The sequence below is a fragment of the Anoplopoma fimbria genome, chromosome 7 (genome assembly GCF_027596085.1).
Source record: "Anoplopoma fimbria isolate UVic2021 breed Golden Eagle Sablefish chromosome 7, Afim_UVic_2022, whole genome shotgun sequence".
Taxonomy (NCBI): domain Eukaryota; kingdom Metazoa; phylum Chordata; class Actinopteri; order Perciformes; family Anoplopomatidae; genus Anoplopoma; species Anoplopoma fimbria.
Genome location: NC_072455.1, coordinates 5,221,542 through 5,237,537, shown reverse-complemented (window position 1 = coordinate 5,237,537; position 15,996 = coordinate 5,221,542). Strand labels below are relative to the sequence as shown.

Sequence of the window (15,996 nt, the reverse complement as noted above, 5' to 3'; positions counted from 1 at the left end):
GTGTGTGTGTGTGTGTGTGTGTGTGTGTGTGTGTGTGGTGGGGGGGTGTCGCCTGTGTGTGTGTGTGTGTGTGTGTGTGTGTGGTGGTGGTGGGGGGGGTCGCCTCCACCTGTAACCACACTCTCTCTCTCTCTCTCTCTCTCTCTCTCTGCATTGTTCCCCTTTCAACAATAAAAACTTTCCCATGAAATCAGGGCAGTACGGTCTCCTTCAGTAACATAACTCCTCTGGAGGACCGCCTCTGTGCTTTTTCTTTTTTTCCTCTTTAAAACCAAACCGGTTTGACGTCTCTACGCTATGAAGGGGAAGTGAAGGACTGTGTTATAGCACACAAACAAACAAACAAACTAACTAAACTTGCATTTGCTACGCAACGTTTCGATTGTCTCTCTGTTTTGATCCGTGTCCGTGTCCACACCGAGGTAGGTCATTGTGTTGTGCTGTCAAACATTGTCAAACATTCCGCTGTAGGACAGAGTTAACTACAGAGACGCTCCTCTGTGTCCCAACTTCCGACAATGTAACATTTGTCGCCTTTTATTCTAGAAAAGAGACAATTGCCACTCACACTGACACGTTTTTCAACCCAAAGCATCACCTGTGTCGATACATTGTAACTTTTCTAATACGCTTGCTCAGGTTTCACTCAGGCGTTTCCTACTGTGACCTGAATAAAGTGGATGGTGTGATGTCGCCGATTTTGTCAGTAACACCTGAGCTCTTGCAAAAGCATTTAACTTCTACTTTACGACTTTTGCAAGGCTACCAGATTAAGCATAATGACATAAATTGATGAATATTTGAATGGAATTTGGTTTGTTGATCAATCCAGAGAAAAAAAAGGAAAGCTTCGACCTTGGCAGCTGATGAATGCTTTGAAACACGAGTTATGGCCATGATGTTTTTCCATTTTTTTTTTTATAATAACACAATGGTACTATTGTGCTTTAAAAAAAAACAAAAAAAAAACAGCATGTCATATGTATCTGTATTTGTATAGTATAGTATGTGTTTGTATAGTATAGTATGTGTTTGTATAGTATGTGTTTGTATAGTATAGTATGTGTTTGTATAGTATAGTATTTATTGTCTGTGTAGTTGTATAGTATAGTATGTGTTTATTGTCTGTGTATTGTATAGTATGTGTATTTATTGTCTGTGTAGTTGTATAGTATGTATTGTCTGTAGTTGTATAGTATGTATATTTATTGTCTGTGTAGTTGTATAGTATATATGTATTTATTGTCTGTGTAGTTGTATAGTATGTGTATTTATTGTCTGTGTAGTTGTATAGTATGTGTATTTATTGTCTGTGTAGTTGTATAGTATGTGTATTTATTGTCTGTGTAGTTGTATAGTATGTGTATTTATTGTCTGTGTCTGTGTAGTTGAGCTGCTGCAACACTTGAATTTCCCCCATGGGGATCAATAAAGGAATATAATAATCTAATATTTAAAGCCCAATGTGTTCCAGCATGAATATGTTCAGAAGAGATAAAGGATCAACAGCCCCGACTCCAGTGGTTCCACCTAGACCCAGAGAGGAGGTATGATGAGTGAGCTGGAGGTTATTTGGGATATTCTCTTTGTTTACATGCGTTTTTGTTTCATAAATGATGACCTTAATTCACCTCCAGGATCTGGACAACCCCATCGAGCACAGCCTCAACAGACAGGATGCAGGAACCACCGCCAACACTGAGGTCACGTGTGATCTTAACCCAAAGACCAAGGTGAGTCACACATTTGGTGACATCATCTCCTCCTGGTTCCTTGGTGTTTACTTTGTCATGATTAATCCGTGTGTTTGTATAAACATCAGAGAACGGGGGTGATGGGAGTTATGCAGAAGGTCAACCCATTCAAGTCTACCTCACAGGTAAAACGTGACAGCGTCGAGAAGTAATTGCTTTAACTTTGATTAGTTGATGTAAAACGATACGATTCAACTTTCCTACTTTTTTCAGGCCCCGTCAACAGTCAGCAAAGCTCCCTCCTCCGAGTCACTAGAACAGGGAGCAGATACCACACAGGTGAGAAGAGCTCCAATATAACTTATATTTATATATTTATTGATACTTTATATTAGGGTTCAATTGTTTTTATGCCTCTGTGCCGACGACAGCCGTGGTTGGCGTCTCGTTCTCTGGATATCTCTGGATTGCCAGGAGCAACTTTCTTCAAACGTTCCCTTGCAGTCAAGGTTGAACTGATAAAAATTTGGAGGTCAAAGGACCTCACAAGACATGTTTTTTTGCCTTTACTCAAGAATTCATATGCTGATTATGTCAATTTAACACATATATGTGTAAAAGGATGAAATGATGAAGTGATGATATTTTTTACGGACGTAGATGGGAACTGCAACATGATGTTGGCGTAAAAAAGCGAGGCTGTAATTCTAGTTTAGGAAATGCCAGACCCATGTGTGATAAACATGAAGTGTTAAGATTGTTTATGTAGTTGGGTTTTTGTCATTTAGTGACTTAAAGTCTGAAAAATAAATGAGATTTCAATTTTTATTGCCCCCTCGTTCATAAATACAACATTCATGTTTGTGTTTAGCTAACTTTTAGCTAAATTATTAAAAGTCAGACTATCATGCTTCAGGTGCATTACCACCTCCTTCTGGACCGGAGGAGTTGTGTCCCTGATTTGCATGTATCTGGGAAAACAAAGATAGATTGCAGTCAGATGTGTGATCTAACCTACAAAGACACATACACAGTATGTGGTTTAGTATATTGAAGGAGTCTCAAAACACATCTGGATTTAATCCAGAGTGATAACTGTAGATTGGGATTTAAGTGATTCCAGCTAAACAATATAATTGCTATTTTTCTAATCAAACTAGGTGATTAACTCCCTTCAGTCCGTGACAAGGTTACTGTGAGTTGAGTGCATGAATTAAAGGTATATTTGAAACTTGTATTTCAGAACCCTGGTATGCTGAGAGGGGTCATGCAGAAAGTCAACCCCTTCAAGTCTACCTCGCAGGTAAACACATGCCAACATTAAACTGTCACTGATACAGTTTTGATACAGTTTTGACAATGTAAAATATGAATAAACTTTTGTTCTGTTTTCAGGCCCCCTCCACAGTCAGAGAAGCCTCGTCGTCTGAGTCGCTAGAACAGGGAGCAGATACCACACAGGTGAGAAGAGCTCATCGTTTATTCTATATAGGGGCGGCTGAGAATCAGAGGTAGAGCAGAACTTCCATTAATCGCAAGATCCGCAGGTTTAAGCATACAAATTGTGAATTATAAATTAGGAACCACCATTTTTAAAAAACTGTGAAGCTGCTTGTCTTTTGACGTTCCAATCAAAGCTTGGTTCTGTAACATTGGAGTAACCAGCAACAGTATGCTAGATTTAAAAAAACAAAAAAAACTAAAAAAACAATACAACCATAAACCCCAGCTCAGTGTTTCCAATTGATTTCCAAAGAAAGTACCGTTCAAAAGTTTAAAAAATCTAGTGAGAAAATTGCCAAGTCGTCACAATTACTGCCACTCCCTTCAGGCCTCCCACTCAAACCAGTCACCCAAATGTATTATGATGAACGTCAACAACAAACAGCCACAGATACCAGACTTTTTTCTTTCTTTCTTGTCAGAGCATTTGATTTATTGATTGCTGTCAGAATGTAAAGATAATAAAAATAATATAGTAAATGTTTGTAAAATTGAAGAAGTACCCACCATAGCTTAAAGCCACAGTATGGTTATAACATTTTTTTTATTACCACACCAGGTAATAACCAGCTGTAACTTTCTTTTAATACAGCTACAAGTTGAATAAACATGACTGAAGGTCGTGAATTGACTACTATTCTTTTATGAAACTTGTATTTCAGAGTCCTGGTATGCTGAGAGGGGTCATGCAGAAGGTCAACCCATTTAAGTCTACCTCCCAGGTAGACTTAAATGCATTGTGTGCATGTAACAGTGGTAATGGTCTCGATGGTGATGGATGTTCTGTTTCAGACAATGAGGCGCCTGCTAAGCTGTTTTTTTCTCACGCAGGTCTCCAAAGCTGCATCTTCAGAGTCACTGGAACAGGGGCGGGATTCAGACTCTAGTCAGGTGGGTTAGACAAACCGGTTCAATCAGAACCACCAGATACTGGAACGGTCTTTCTATTGATTTAAGACAGAGCACTTATTACCTCACCATTAAACAGGCCCTATTATGTTATTTTCCAGGTGCATATTTTTATCTCAAGTTACAGTTACAACATGTTTACATGCATTAATGCTCATAATCCTCCTTGTTTTTCTCATCCTGGCTGTCCTGCAGCACCTCTTCTCACCATCACTCTGAAATGCTCCGTTGTAGCGCTTGCTCCTCCCTCCAGAAAGCAAAGTCTGCTCTGATTGGTCAGCTAGCCCGCTCTGTTGTGATTGTTCAACGTTTCGCATTTCAAAAAACTCTCCCTCCGGAGCTTCAGCTCCGTCACTCTCTTTTGTTGTTTGAGGGCCAGACTAGCCAGAAGGAGTTTTACGCCACTTCCGTAACATTGTGACCTCATGAAGTTACAGTTAAAATGAAGGAGAGAATTCAATGGAGCCGTTTCAGGAGCTCAGGAGCTTCTGAGGGGGGGAGGGGGGTAACTCCTTTTAGGAGTGGACTTCAGGTTTTACACTCTACGGACCTTTTACATGTAAAAACCAATATATATAACACACTAAAGGAGAGGTAAAAAGTGGAAAAGCATAATAGGCCCCCTTTAAGATTAACTAAAGAGAATGCTTAAAAGCAAAACAAACCTGAAATCACAAGTAATCAGACTACCTTGTCTCTGGCCATTACATACTCTTGTTGATTTTACATATCTACTCCTTTTGTATTATATTAATGTTTTTTTAATCATTTTTGTGTGGCATTGTGCTACAAAGGGACTACAGGCAAAAATTTGCGCATAAGCTAACTCTCGCCACATTGAGTTGGGAATTGAAATGTTGATTATGGACACTGACAATGGTAAAAAAATGTTCAGAACCCTTATTCAGAATCATCTTCATGTACTTGGCAGAATAAAAAAGCCTTTAAATATAGACCTTAGTATACATGGAAAATGTATCGTCTTTTTAAGTCTCCTGAAATTGGAGACATTACAAGCACCAGGAAAGAGTCAGATTTAACTTCTCTAGAAACCTTTTGATGTAAATTAGTAGGAAATACAAAGACGGAGCTGTAAAAAAAGAATAAGCAAATGTATTTTACAGAACCCTGGTATGCTGAAAGGAGTGATGCAGAAGGTCAACCCATTCAAGTCTACCACACGGGTATATTTAACATGAGATTGACCAACAAATGATTTTATAAGCAGGATTAAAAGATGCAACCTGACATTAAGGAATTTTAGTTCACACAGTAGTGCAAAGAATTCTATTTTAATAATATTATATTTCAGAGCATGTTGTGCTTATTTAACCCGACTGTCCCGTCTCGGCTGCAGGTGCCAACGAGCGATCCTCAAAATGATTCTGCGGATCCACCAGAGTCGGGGTCAGAACTTCAAGGCAAACAGGTAACCGTGGTCTGCTCTGCTGTATATCTGTATATAGTACATGAATTTAAAAGTCATACTGACTGAGCTTGTTGTTGTGTTTCATCAAGAATCCAGGGACGATCGCAGGAATGATGCACAAAGTCAACCCGTTCAAATCCTCTCAGCCAAAGGTGCCCGCTATGATGACTGAGGATGACACCAAATGAATGTTTTAGAGAGGGAACATTCTTAATGACTGTGCTTTTTTTGTACTTTTTCCACTTATTCAGTTTGTTTTTGTTTTAGTCTTCTTGTGCTGTTTTTTTTCCAGGATAACCAGTCTCTACACAGTGACCTCTCCTCCAGCAGTGGAAGCTTGACGGACAATAAAGACACACCAGAGAATCAGGTAGATCTGTGGAATTTAGCAGTCAATAAAGTGCTGCAATGGTGACCCGGAAGATAGCCTCACACTGGTTCCATAGACAAAAAGCCAATGAGATTTTTTTCTTTGGTAAATGCAGAAAATAAGCTCTGCAGCAAACACAGGTTTATCATACTTAGAGGTTTTGTTCAGCACGATAATCTCACAAAAATGCACCACTTTCATGAATGCAATGAGCAGAAGTGAAAGCTTACTTTAGGCTATAAACAAAGTACACCACTGATGTATAGTATGTGGTGACGTGTACTAGTCTCATTTAGCCACTTTTGAGGAACCAGCTTTTTTTAAGACTCTGGGAAAAAGCTCCAGAATTCACTACAGTGGTATTTACTGAAACATCTATTGTAGATCAAGATGTTAAATCTCTTAAGCTTATTGTCATTTAACCAAAAACCTAATTGTCTTAGAGCCAAGGGAACCGGAAGTGCAAAAAATGCTAACTCATTTCCTGGTTTTAGGAATCATTCCTGCTGCAGATCCCATAAAGTCTCTTTTATTTTTTTTAGCTGATCATGTATGTGTTCAGCAAAATAAAATAAATATGTTAACATTGTATGCATGTCTTTAGAGCAAAAGTGTGTTCAATTTATCTGTGGCTGTTTCTAGAAAAAATTTATCATATTTTATAAGATACATAGAGAAAACAGTCATAATGATTGATAAACTTGATTTCTCAGTATTCCTCTGTCATGTAGAAAATAGCATTGTGAGCTGCTGTCTGCCAGTGTTGTTCTTGCTCCTACCACCAGGTGGTGCCAAACAAAATCATTTCAGCCTTCAGAGTGATCCTGGCTATTTTAGTATTGATTGAGTTTCTGCATACAAACAAAGTAATGTGTATGTTAACTGAGTTTTTTATTTTTTACAATCTGAAATATAAAAAACAAAGCACAAATGAACAAAATCAACAAAAAACAAAGACAAAACAGCCATGCTTTAAAGTGACTATTATCAAAGAAGTGCTCAGATCATTTTTACATAGTATAAATCTCTCTTATAAATTCTAACCATGATTCCATAGTGTTAGTTGTGTCAAAAAAATCTTGGTTAAATATTGATGATTATTATCAGGGACCTAATCAGTCATGTTTCCAAGTTACATAACGTTGCCTTCCTTAGGTATTGCGAAATCCCAGAATACCTTTTAATTGCAAAATGCCCATTTTCCCCAAAAGTGAGAGTAATTCACGACATTCCCAAATAATATGTGGTTTCCATATCTATGAAAGTAATTCTAACTTGGAGTTTTCCAGCGTCTTTTTTTTATTAAATTCTTAACTCTTTTATATGCACCTCCTGATTATTACTTGCACAGATATAGTGAGATTATTTTTTATAGCTCATGCTGTGTGATATAAAACAATAATGATCATTGGAGAATAATATTTACTTCATTGCCTTTTTTCTGCATTTGATTAATATTTGTATTCATTTCAGAACCCTGGGATGTTCAAAGGGATGATGCAGAAAGTAAACCCCTTTAGGTCTTACACACAGGTACTGCACTAAATAATGAATCTCTTCACTTTACCAATTATAAATGTACTAATTGCATGTTTAGTTTGCTTTTGAATCTTGAATCTTACCAAATTCTCATTCATAAAACCCATTGATTCAGAGACTATGGAACAGGAAGTACAACACTGCTCATTCCTGCAGCACTCTGTAGAGTCCATAATGGACTTATTTACCCTAGACAAACACCAGCTGGTTGGTTTTGTTTTTACCCATTGTTTTTGTTTTTATGCAGAAGCCAGACGAGGAATGTCAGACGGACTCTGCGGTTCCCAGAATGGCTTCCTCCGTCATGGTGCAGGTACGAATTGCGGGTAAAGTGATTTGTTTTGGAAGGAATGGGGAAGTACAAATGGTTTTAAGGGTGAGCCAGGTTGATGTTCAATCAATCACAGACCATGTTGATGAACGTTCTCGATGTCTCACTTTCACTCTACACCTCATGTAGTGTTCATAACATAATTGCCCAGTTTATCATAACTATAAGATACAAACAACAATACTTGTATCATGATTAATGCCAACACTTTACTCACTTTTTAACATTTTAAGACTCTTTTTTATTTTTTTCCTCTGATCCATTTCTTATGTTTTTTTATCAGGAAAATCAAGTGATTCACAGCGAGCTCTCCTCCAGCTCCGACAGTGTGGATGACAGCACCATAGACAGACATGTAAGGGGTTAAACGACATCCCATTGTCCTGACTTCCTTTTCCAAAATGCTTATTATTTACTCATCCGGAAGAAATGATGAAAACTTGCTGTCTAGCCAGAAAAACGCGAAACACCTGCCAAAGTAGAAGCAAGTGACGTGTGAAGAGATAAGAAAACAATGAGGGGTTGTTTTCCATGAAGGCTGTTTATCATTCCTGACATGAGCTACAGAGCTAAAGAGATCGACAGAAACACAAAGTTATACGCATCCTGGATTCATAATGAAGTTTGAATATAGCAAAAAGTAGGAACAGGTAATAAATCTTAAGCCATATAAGGGTGCAAAACTACACTTTGCTGTGAGCGTAGAGGTTATCACAGGAGCCTAAAGCATAAAGCGCCAGTTTGCAGCTACATAAAAGCTTGATTCTGATTTGATCTATGTACAGTATTCAATGTGTATGTGCTAATCTCCTCCACTCTAATTTCTCAACTTCTCCCTAGACTATTTGGTATGCTGACGCTGACGACAGCTGCGAGGTGAAAAGCCAGCCAACCCAGGCGCCGAAGAAAAGAACTATGGTACGTTTAACAGGGATTTAGGTCGGGTTGCATTCAAGTAAAGTCAAATTTAACATGTGATGGAAAACTGCTATTAAAAGCTTTCCATATAAACGGTACTCTTTGAGCACTAATACTTTACTGTAGGTGGCGTTACATTTTCCATTTTTTTTTTTTTTGTGCTACTTCTCTAGACTTTCAAAATAAAGAGGATTCTGCCCACTGCAATGTTTGGATCTGGAACAAAGGTACTAGGAAAGACATTATACTGTTAAATGATAGGGGATTTTTTTCTACTTCTTTTAAAGATCTTTTCTTTCCTTTAAATAATTGATGTTTACCACATTCAAAGTAAAACATTTTTTTTTAGTGATGCGTTTTTTTTGCTCCACAGGACTCATCATCTGACACTCAAGCACCACCCGAGGTGAGTAGGCAAGGCAGCTTCATGTGTAATGCATCTGTCAAACACTTTACGTAAGGTACGAAAGCAAATAAAAAAAGACTCTTTTTAATAGAATAAAATGAAATAAACCCCCAAAAATAGACAAAATATAGTTTCACTGCAGTCATAAATAAACCCAATTGTAATGAAAATAATCAAAGTGCAGTGAATAAATGAATTACGGGCTAATGACTACAGCTGAGCTGCTTTATCGCTGGTTTTCCCACAGTTCAATTACACTCCGGTGTAGTCAAGCACACACACACACACACACACACACACACACACACACACACACACACACACACACACACATGCGAATCAGTTTGCACAGAGGCCTTTTGAAGCTATATAAATAAAACCACAGACAATAAAATACGCAGGTTAAATATTTGAATAAAGGTGTGGTTAAACCCTTTTATTTACCCATTTTGTCCCTCTTGTTGGAATATATTTTAATTAAAATGTCTTTTTAAAATTCTATCCTTACATACTAGATTTGTCCTGTTTTTAACCCCGCCATTACATTGCACCTTTCTCCTGAAAACTATGTTTAAAAATTTGACATGCTATACTCTGACTTTTTTTATGATTTCTTTTTACATTGCTATAGTAGGACTTTTTTCAGCATGCTACAATATGACTTTTTCGACAGACTTTACATTTACTTTTATGATTTTTTTTCGAGACATTTGACTTTTTTATCACTTTTTTCGACATACTATACTATGGCGTTTTTTTGACATACTATACTATGGCTTTTTTCGACATGCTATACTCTGACATTTTTATCACTTTTTTCAACATACTATACTATGACATACTATACTATGGCGTTTTTTGACATACTACGTTTTTTTGACATACTATACTTTGACTTTTTTATCACTTTTTTCGACATTTTTTTTGACATACTATACTATGATGTTTTTTTGACATACTATACTATGGCATTTTTTTGACATACTATACTATGGCGTTTTTTCGACATACTATACTATGGCGTTTTTTCGACATACTATACTATGACTTTTATCACTTTTTTCGACATACTATACTATGGCGTTTTTTTGACATACTATACTATGATGTTTTTTTGACATACTATACTTTTTTATCACTTTTTATACTATACTTTTTTTTCGACATACTATACTATGACGTTTTTTCGACATACTATACTATGGCGTTTTTTTGACATACTATACTATGACGTTTTTTCGACATACTATACTATGGCGTTTTTTCGACATACTATACTTTGACTTTTTTATCACTTTTTTTCGACATACTATACTATGACTTTTATCACTTTTTTCGACATACTATACTATGGCGTTTTTTCGACATACTATACTTTGACTTTTTTATCACTTTTTTCGACATACTATACTATGACGTTTTTATCACTTTTTTTACATACTATACATATACATATAATACATACATATAACATACATATAATAAAATGTAATAAAGCCTTGCCAAAATATTACCTTTGACATGAGTGTCCAATTTCTTTAATCATAATAATACATCATGACAGGATGTATCCTTTATTTGTTTTTAGTTTGAATACATAAACCTATTGTTGTACTGTCCTATATGAGCCCAGCATTGTTTACTGTAGTAACTGCAGCAGCAAAAGCCATATCTGCTTAACTTAACCCATAAAGTTACAAAAATGTAAATTATTGAGTACAAAACATTGAAATATAGCTCATAATGTGACCTCACCAAAAGATGTATGATTCAAAATGAAAGCTAGATTTCACAGCTGGTGAATTGTCTGTAATCCAAAACCTCACAATATGTTCCATCTAAGAGTAATTAGACAGGTATGAATACCTTTTCAATATCTGCTATTGAAAAATGTCATGGACTTATTCATCATTCATACTTGAATGGCTTGTTTGTTTGAGGTTGTGGTTAGAGTGATTCTCTTTGCTTAAGGTTAGCTTCTTTAAAGCACCTGACGTAATCACCTGTGGCTTCTGTGCCGGCAACCTCCAATGTGGAGTCATACCTTTTCACTATCACTAGATTTTGGATGTAGACATATATTTTTTTGTTTCTTTATATAAGTTTTTTTTACTACCAACATTATTCTAATCCTAGTTAGTACTTTCCACAACAGGTTCCCAGTTGTCTGAATACATTTACTTTAGTACTGTACTTAATAACACATAACTCAAAATTGAACTTGAATGTTACTTTAAACTTCTATTCCACTACAACTATTTGGTAGGGATACCTGTAGTTACTACTTTCTCAATGATTTTAAATGTTATGAGCATATAATTCATTGCTATGCAGTAAATTTAACCAGCCAACAGTATAATATATGCATAACATTTGCTCTACTGCAGCCAACTACAACATTAAAATGTATCTTAGATGTTACTGTCAATATATATAACAGTGTAACAAAAACAGCATACTGAGTACTCTTATACTTAGTCAATTTTCTTTATAATACTTCATAATTCTATATATTTAACGCAGAACTTCTACTTTTAACAGACTACTATTAAATAGTGACATTCCTACTGACCAAAATAATCAAAGAGGGATTTTATTTATATATATATATATATATATATATATATATATATATATATATATATATATATGCTCATTGGTTACCAATTAGATTTATTTTTTCTGTATAACAGCAAGACAGGATTTTACGATTGTGTTATTGCCACCATTTAACACAATCTTGGACAGAATTTATTCAGTGTGCTGTACTTTACTGTTTTTTTAGGAAGTAGTGGAAGTTCAGATACTCGAGATGGCTGAAGTGCCAGTGCCCAGTGAAGGAACAGTCCTGGACCCTCTAGACGTAAGCTTATTTTTTTTACGTCATATAATATTCCATTGTTTTTATGTGTATGTATTTGATTTTCCTGTACGTACTGAATTATTCCAATGACTTTCAAATCGTTTACTTCCAGGACGAGGAAGGCCTTTTATTGTGGTGGAGAACAGTTGAAGGTACGCTTGATATTGACAGTGTTTTGTTGATTTATTGGTGATCCTGCTCATCGATTAACTTCATATACACTATAATTACAACTTTTTACCCCCTGTGTGTTAGGCTGGGATGATTGGAATGTGGCCAATCAGGACGATGAACCTGAAGAGTAAGTATTAAAACGCATTTATGCAAGTTACCAATTTACTTTTAGAATATATTTTTTCTTAAGACTATTACAGTACTATAAACAGAACACTATCTGCCTTTTTTAAAAACAAATCATCAAGGGCAATCTAGTTTGATATCATAATATATTTACTATATTAATATTTCTACCGTACAAAATAAATTTTGAGTAAAATTGACATGTTACTCATCATGTCCACAGATTTAACCTTTACTAAAAGTGTGGTGGCATAATACTGCAGCCATATGCAATACATACATACACCTATTCAGGTTCTTTTTTTTTTGAATACTTCTTTTAAACTGAAAATGAAGTGTAACACATTTTCCTTGTTACTTGTCTCAGAGTGGTGGAAGAAGCAGCTGACCGTGTCTTCATGGCGGCGCGTCTTTTTGTTCGCTTTTTCAACCAGCGTGGCGCCTCACTCCAGCAGCGAATCCTCGAGCTGATGGGTTTGGCTGATTCGGCGGACATTTTCCACAAGAAAACCGTCAAGGCCAGCGTCGGCGGCGGGGTGGCCAGCGTCGCAGGGTCCATCACCACCATCACCGGTCTCATTTTGGCGCCCTTCACCGCGGGAGCGTCGCTCATCGTCACGGCTGTGGGCATTGGGATTGCAACGGCCGGCGGGGTGGCGTCTGCCTCAGCCAACATCACCGACACGGTCCATTCAAAGACGGACCGCAAGAAGGTGGAGAAGATTATCCAGGACTACGAGGGGGAGATGAAGGACATCAAGGAGTGCCTGGAGTTTCTGCAGGTGAGAAGATAAAAGACAGGTTGTCAATTGCATGCAAAGCTTGAAAAATAAAAGTCTATTTTTTGGATTTCTACAAAAATGTTCATAGTAAACAAAGTCTGCAATTGACTAATTTGATTTTGGCATTTCCTTCTGGAATCATGTTTTCTCAGTTCTGAACATTATGTAGGTTTTCATGGTAACCTAAATCTAGAGCAGCCAATTTAAATGGTAATCTGGGTGCTATTTTTTCCACCCAACCATTAAATGGTTTGGTTTATATATATAAATACTGCCTTTAAACTGTTAAAAAAAAATTATATATATTGGATTGGATTGAACAAATAGGTTTAATTCTAATGGAAAATCTCCTATCCCTTATCTACCCGACAGGAAGGGATGGAGATGCTTGAGGAGTGGAACTTTGAAGCGTACGCTGAGAGCATCTCGAAGAAGCACCTCAACCAGAACGTCAAACATGTAATGAAGGAGGGCGGCCGGGCCGGCAAGGCTTTAGTGGTAAACACGGAGAGCCTGATCAGTACCGTTCAGGTCCTCAGCGTTGCAGGTGGTGCTGCTAAAGCCGCCCAGGTGATAAGCGTCACCACCGGAGTCATGTCCGGTCTCTTCCTGGCTCTCGATGTCTTTTTCCTGGCGAAGGATGCCAAGGAGCTCAAACAGGGAGCCAAGACAGAGTTTGCCGCCAAGATCCGAGAAGTTTGCAAGGACCTGCAGGACGGGCTGCTGGAGCTGAACCGCATCAAGGAACAGCTGCAGAAAACCATAGATGGAATAGAGGTGGAGGTAGACGAGGAGGAAGTCGATGAAGAGCTGCTGAAGTCTGAGCTGAAGAAACTTGTTGAGTTTGACGAATAAAAGGACAGCGGTTAGAAAACCAAACACCAAAAACAAACATTAAATTAACCTTTTAAGAAAAGCTATTTTGCAGCAATATATATTAGTTATATTTATATTAGTTATATTTATAATAATAGTAATTGTATTATAGGTATGTACATTGAATTTGTGCCATGTTGAATAAATGTTAAAAATGATTTCCTGCTTAATGTCTCTTTTTATCACCTTACTAGGCTCAGCTGTGACAGGTAATCGACCCTTAGCAGACCAGTAGAGGGAGGAATTATTTTTCTTTTTTAGGCTGGCTGATGTATGCGTGATCACCTTGTGCTCAGAGAGTGAGTCACTGACACGTGAAGGACGGGAAAAATGGAGACAATCTGGCGTGGCTTGTCTACATCGAGCCTTTTCAAAAATTCTTCCGTGTTGATAAAAATCTGGACCCTCTACCATTTCATAAGTTGCGAAAAACTTCCATGGTGTAAATCATTTACAAAATGTGCGGGCTACACAGCATGGAAACCTGTGACAGATACAAAAAACATGCATTTACAAAATGGTAATGGGAAAAAAAAAAAATCTTTCTTCATGAGTAAGTATCTGGAAAGAACTCAATGGGGTCATTCCAGGTCAAGCCTAAGTGCTTTCCTTTCAATGACATTAAAAGAAAAAAGGTTAATTAACTGAACAAAAGATGGAATGTGTCCGAGCTGGCTGCTGTTTCAGCAAATCATCTATGAACAGGAATTTAATTACATTTGTGGGAGGACAGGATCACATGTCTTCAAGTCAATAGAAGCCAATACTGACAATCCCATATGCAGCTTACACTGATGAATACATTGATACATTGAATCAGGTTGTTTTGCTTTTAATTGTTCCTGCCGTCCATACTGGCAGCAAGTAAATCCCTTTCCTATGTGATTGAAATGTTTATGAGTGGGGCGTAATCAAAACTAAGCCCTCTAAGTGAGACGGATTAAGTCATTAACCAGAAAACAGACCATGGAAGAACGAGGAGGGTGTTTCCTTCTAAAAAAGACTATAGCTTTGGAAGATGAGTCACAACTCGGGATGTCAGTATCGGTGAATTTTGCTTTTGATAGCCCAACACCAACTGACAAATAACTAACTGATGCATAAGCTATTAAGAAACTGCAGACCGGTGCCACCTGATTAAGGCCTTTGTAGTGAAATGAGGAGGCATCATATACATAACTCCTCAGTTGACCTTCATGGATCAGCTGTTCCTTGTCCAATGTGGTCGCGCTCAACTGGCAGCATTTTCTTTTAACTTGATTATTGTTATTCTTGAATACTGAGAACTGAGAAATACTAAAAAGGTTTTGGTAAAATGTGTTTATTTGTGTTTAGCATGAATAAATATTTTATTTTGCTTTTGTTTGTTTAAATTTTGGCAATCAGTTGACTTCTTTAAATATTATAACTCCATCATTGGTTATGCTGAAAACTGCCCGGTTTCAAATCGGTGCATCTCTACTCTGACAAGGCGAGAAACCAGCTGCCTTTCACGGTGAATAACTATCGTGATCCCTCAGATTATTCCCAGAGTTTGGGAACCACTGTCATTCTGAGCTGAATATAAAAAGAGATTATTATGAACTCACTGAGGGAACTAGTTAATTGGCCATATCTTTACATATAAGACCTAAATATTTATCATCATGTATATGGCTTCCATCTGTGAATAAGAAAGATTCCCTGTATAACTGGGATGACCTAGGGGTTGTTCAGTTTAAGAGAAACTCATTTTCTAAAAAATGCAATTATGTAATCTTCACAATCTCTCAAATCCAAAATACCCATGCCAGATGTCTATGATGTTGATGTTAATTGTGCTTCAGTAGTTATAGAAGTTTGTTGTGTGGCTTCCAGCTCTTCATGCAACTAGAGCCCAGGGGCCTTATTTGATTCAGATACTCACACAAAAATGTATGTAACAAAAGGAAACACGTGACGGAAGTGGTTACCTGGAAACTAGGGTGTCATGATTACGGGTTTCATCTGCCTTTCCCATCATAAAAGGATTTACTTATTCATTCAGTGTGAAGAGGAAGGAATCTGCCCGAGCCTGTTTCACCAACAGCTGAATCG

At 37.2% G+C, this 15,996-nt stretch overlaps 1 protein-coding gene across 2 annotated transcripts; it reads left to right on the top strand.

The window, feature by feature from the left end:
• Positions 1-156: 156 nt before the first annotated feature.
• LOC129093485 (uncharacterized) lies at positions 157-14,042 on the top strand. Of its 2 annotated transcripts, XM_054601519.1 has the most exons (24): positions 157-422; positions 1,475-1,547; positions 1,638-1,733; positions 1,823-1,879; positions 1,968-2,033; positions 2,938-2,997; positions 3,090-3,155; positions 3,860-3,919; positions 4,029-4,088; positions 5,231-5,290; positions 5,464-5,535; positions 5,625-5,687; positions 5,828-5,905; positions 7,379-7,438; positions 7,692-7,757; positions 8,059-8,130; positions 8,616-8,693; positions 8,867-8,920; positions 9,067-9,099; positions 11,885-11,962; positions 12,075-12,114; positions 12,218-12,263; positions 12,630-13,044; positions 13,417-14,041. In XM_054601519.1, the coding sequence occupies exons 2-24, from the start codon at positions 1,476-1,478 to the stop codon at positions 13,897-13,899; spliced, it is 2,235 nt and encodes a 744-aa protein (XP_054457494.1). In that variant the 5' UTR covers positions 157-422; position 1,475; the 3' UTR covers positions 13,900-14,041. The 2 variants fall into 2 exon arrangements, with proteins under 2 accessions (XP_054457494.1, XP_054457495.1); XM_054601520.1 differs by lacking the exon at positions 5,231-5,290 and having other exon boundaries at positions 13,417-14,042.
• Positions 14,043-15,996: the final 1,954 nt, after the last annotated feature.

Bases quoted from the DNA above. Each gene is read 5' to 3' on its own strand.
- LOC129093485 (XM_054601519.1), top strand. From the start codon at position 1,476: ATGAATATGTTCAGAAGAGATAAAGGATCAACAGCCCCGACTCCAGTG. The intron at 1,548-1,637 runs GTATGATGAGTG...ATTCACCTCCAG, and splicing joins CACCTAGACCCAGAGAGGAG to GATCTGGACAACCCCATCGA. The intron at 3,920-4,028 runs GTAGACTTAAAT...TTTCTCACGCAG, and splicing joins CATTTAAGTCTACCTCCCAG to GTCTCCAAAGCTGCATCTTC.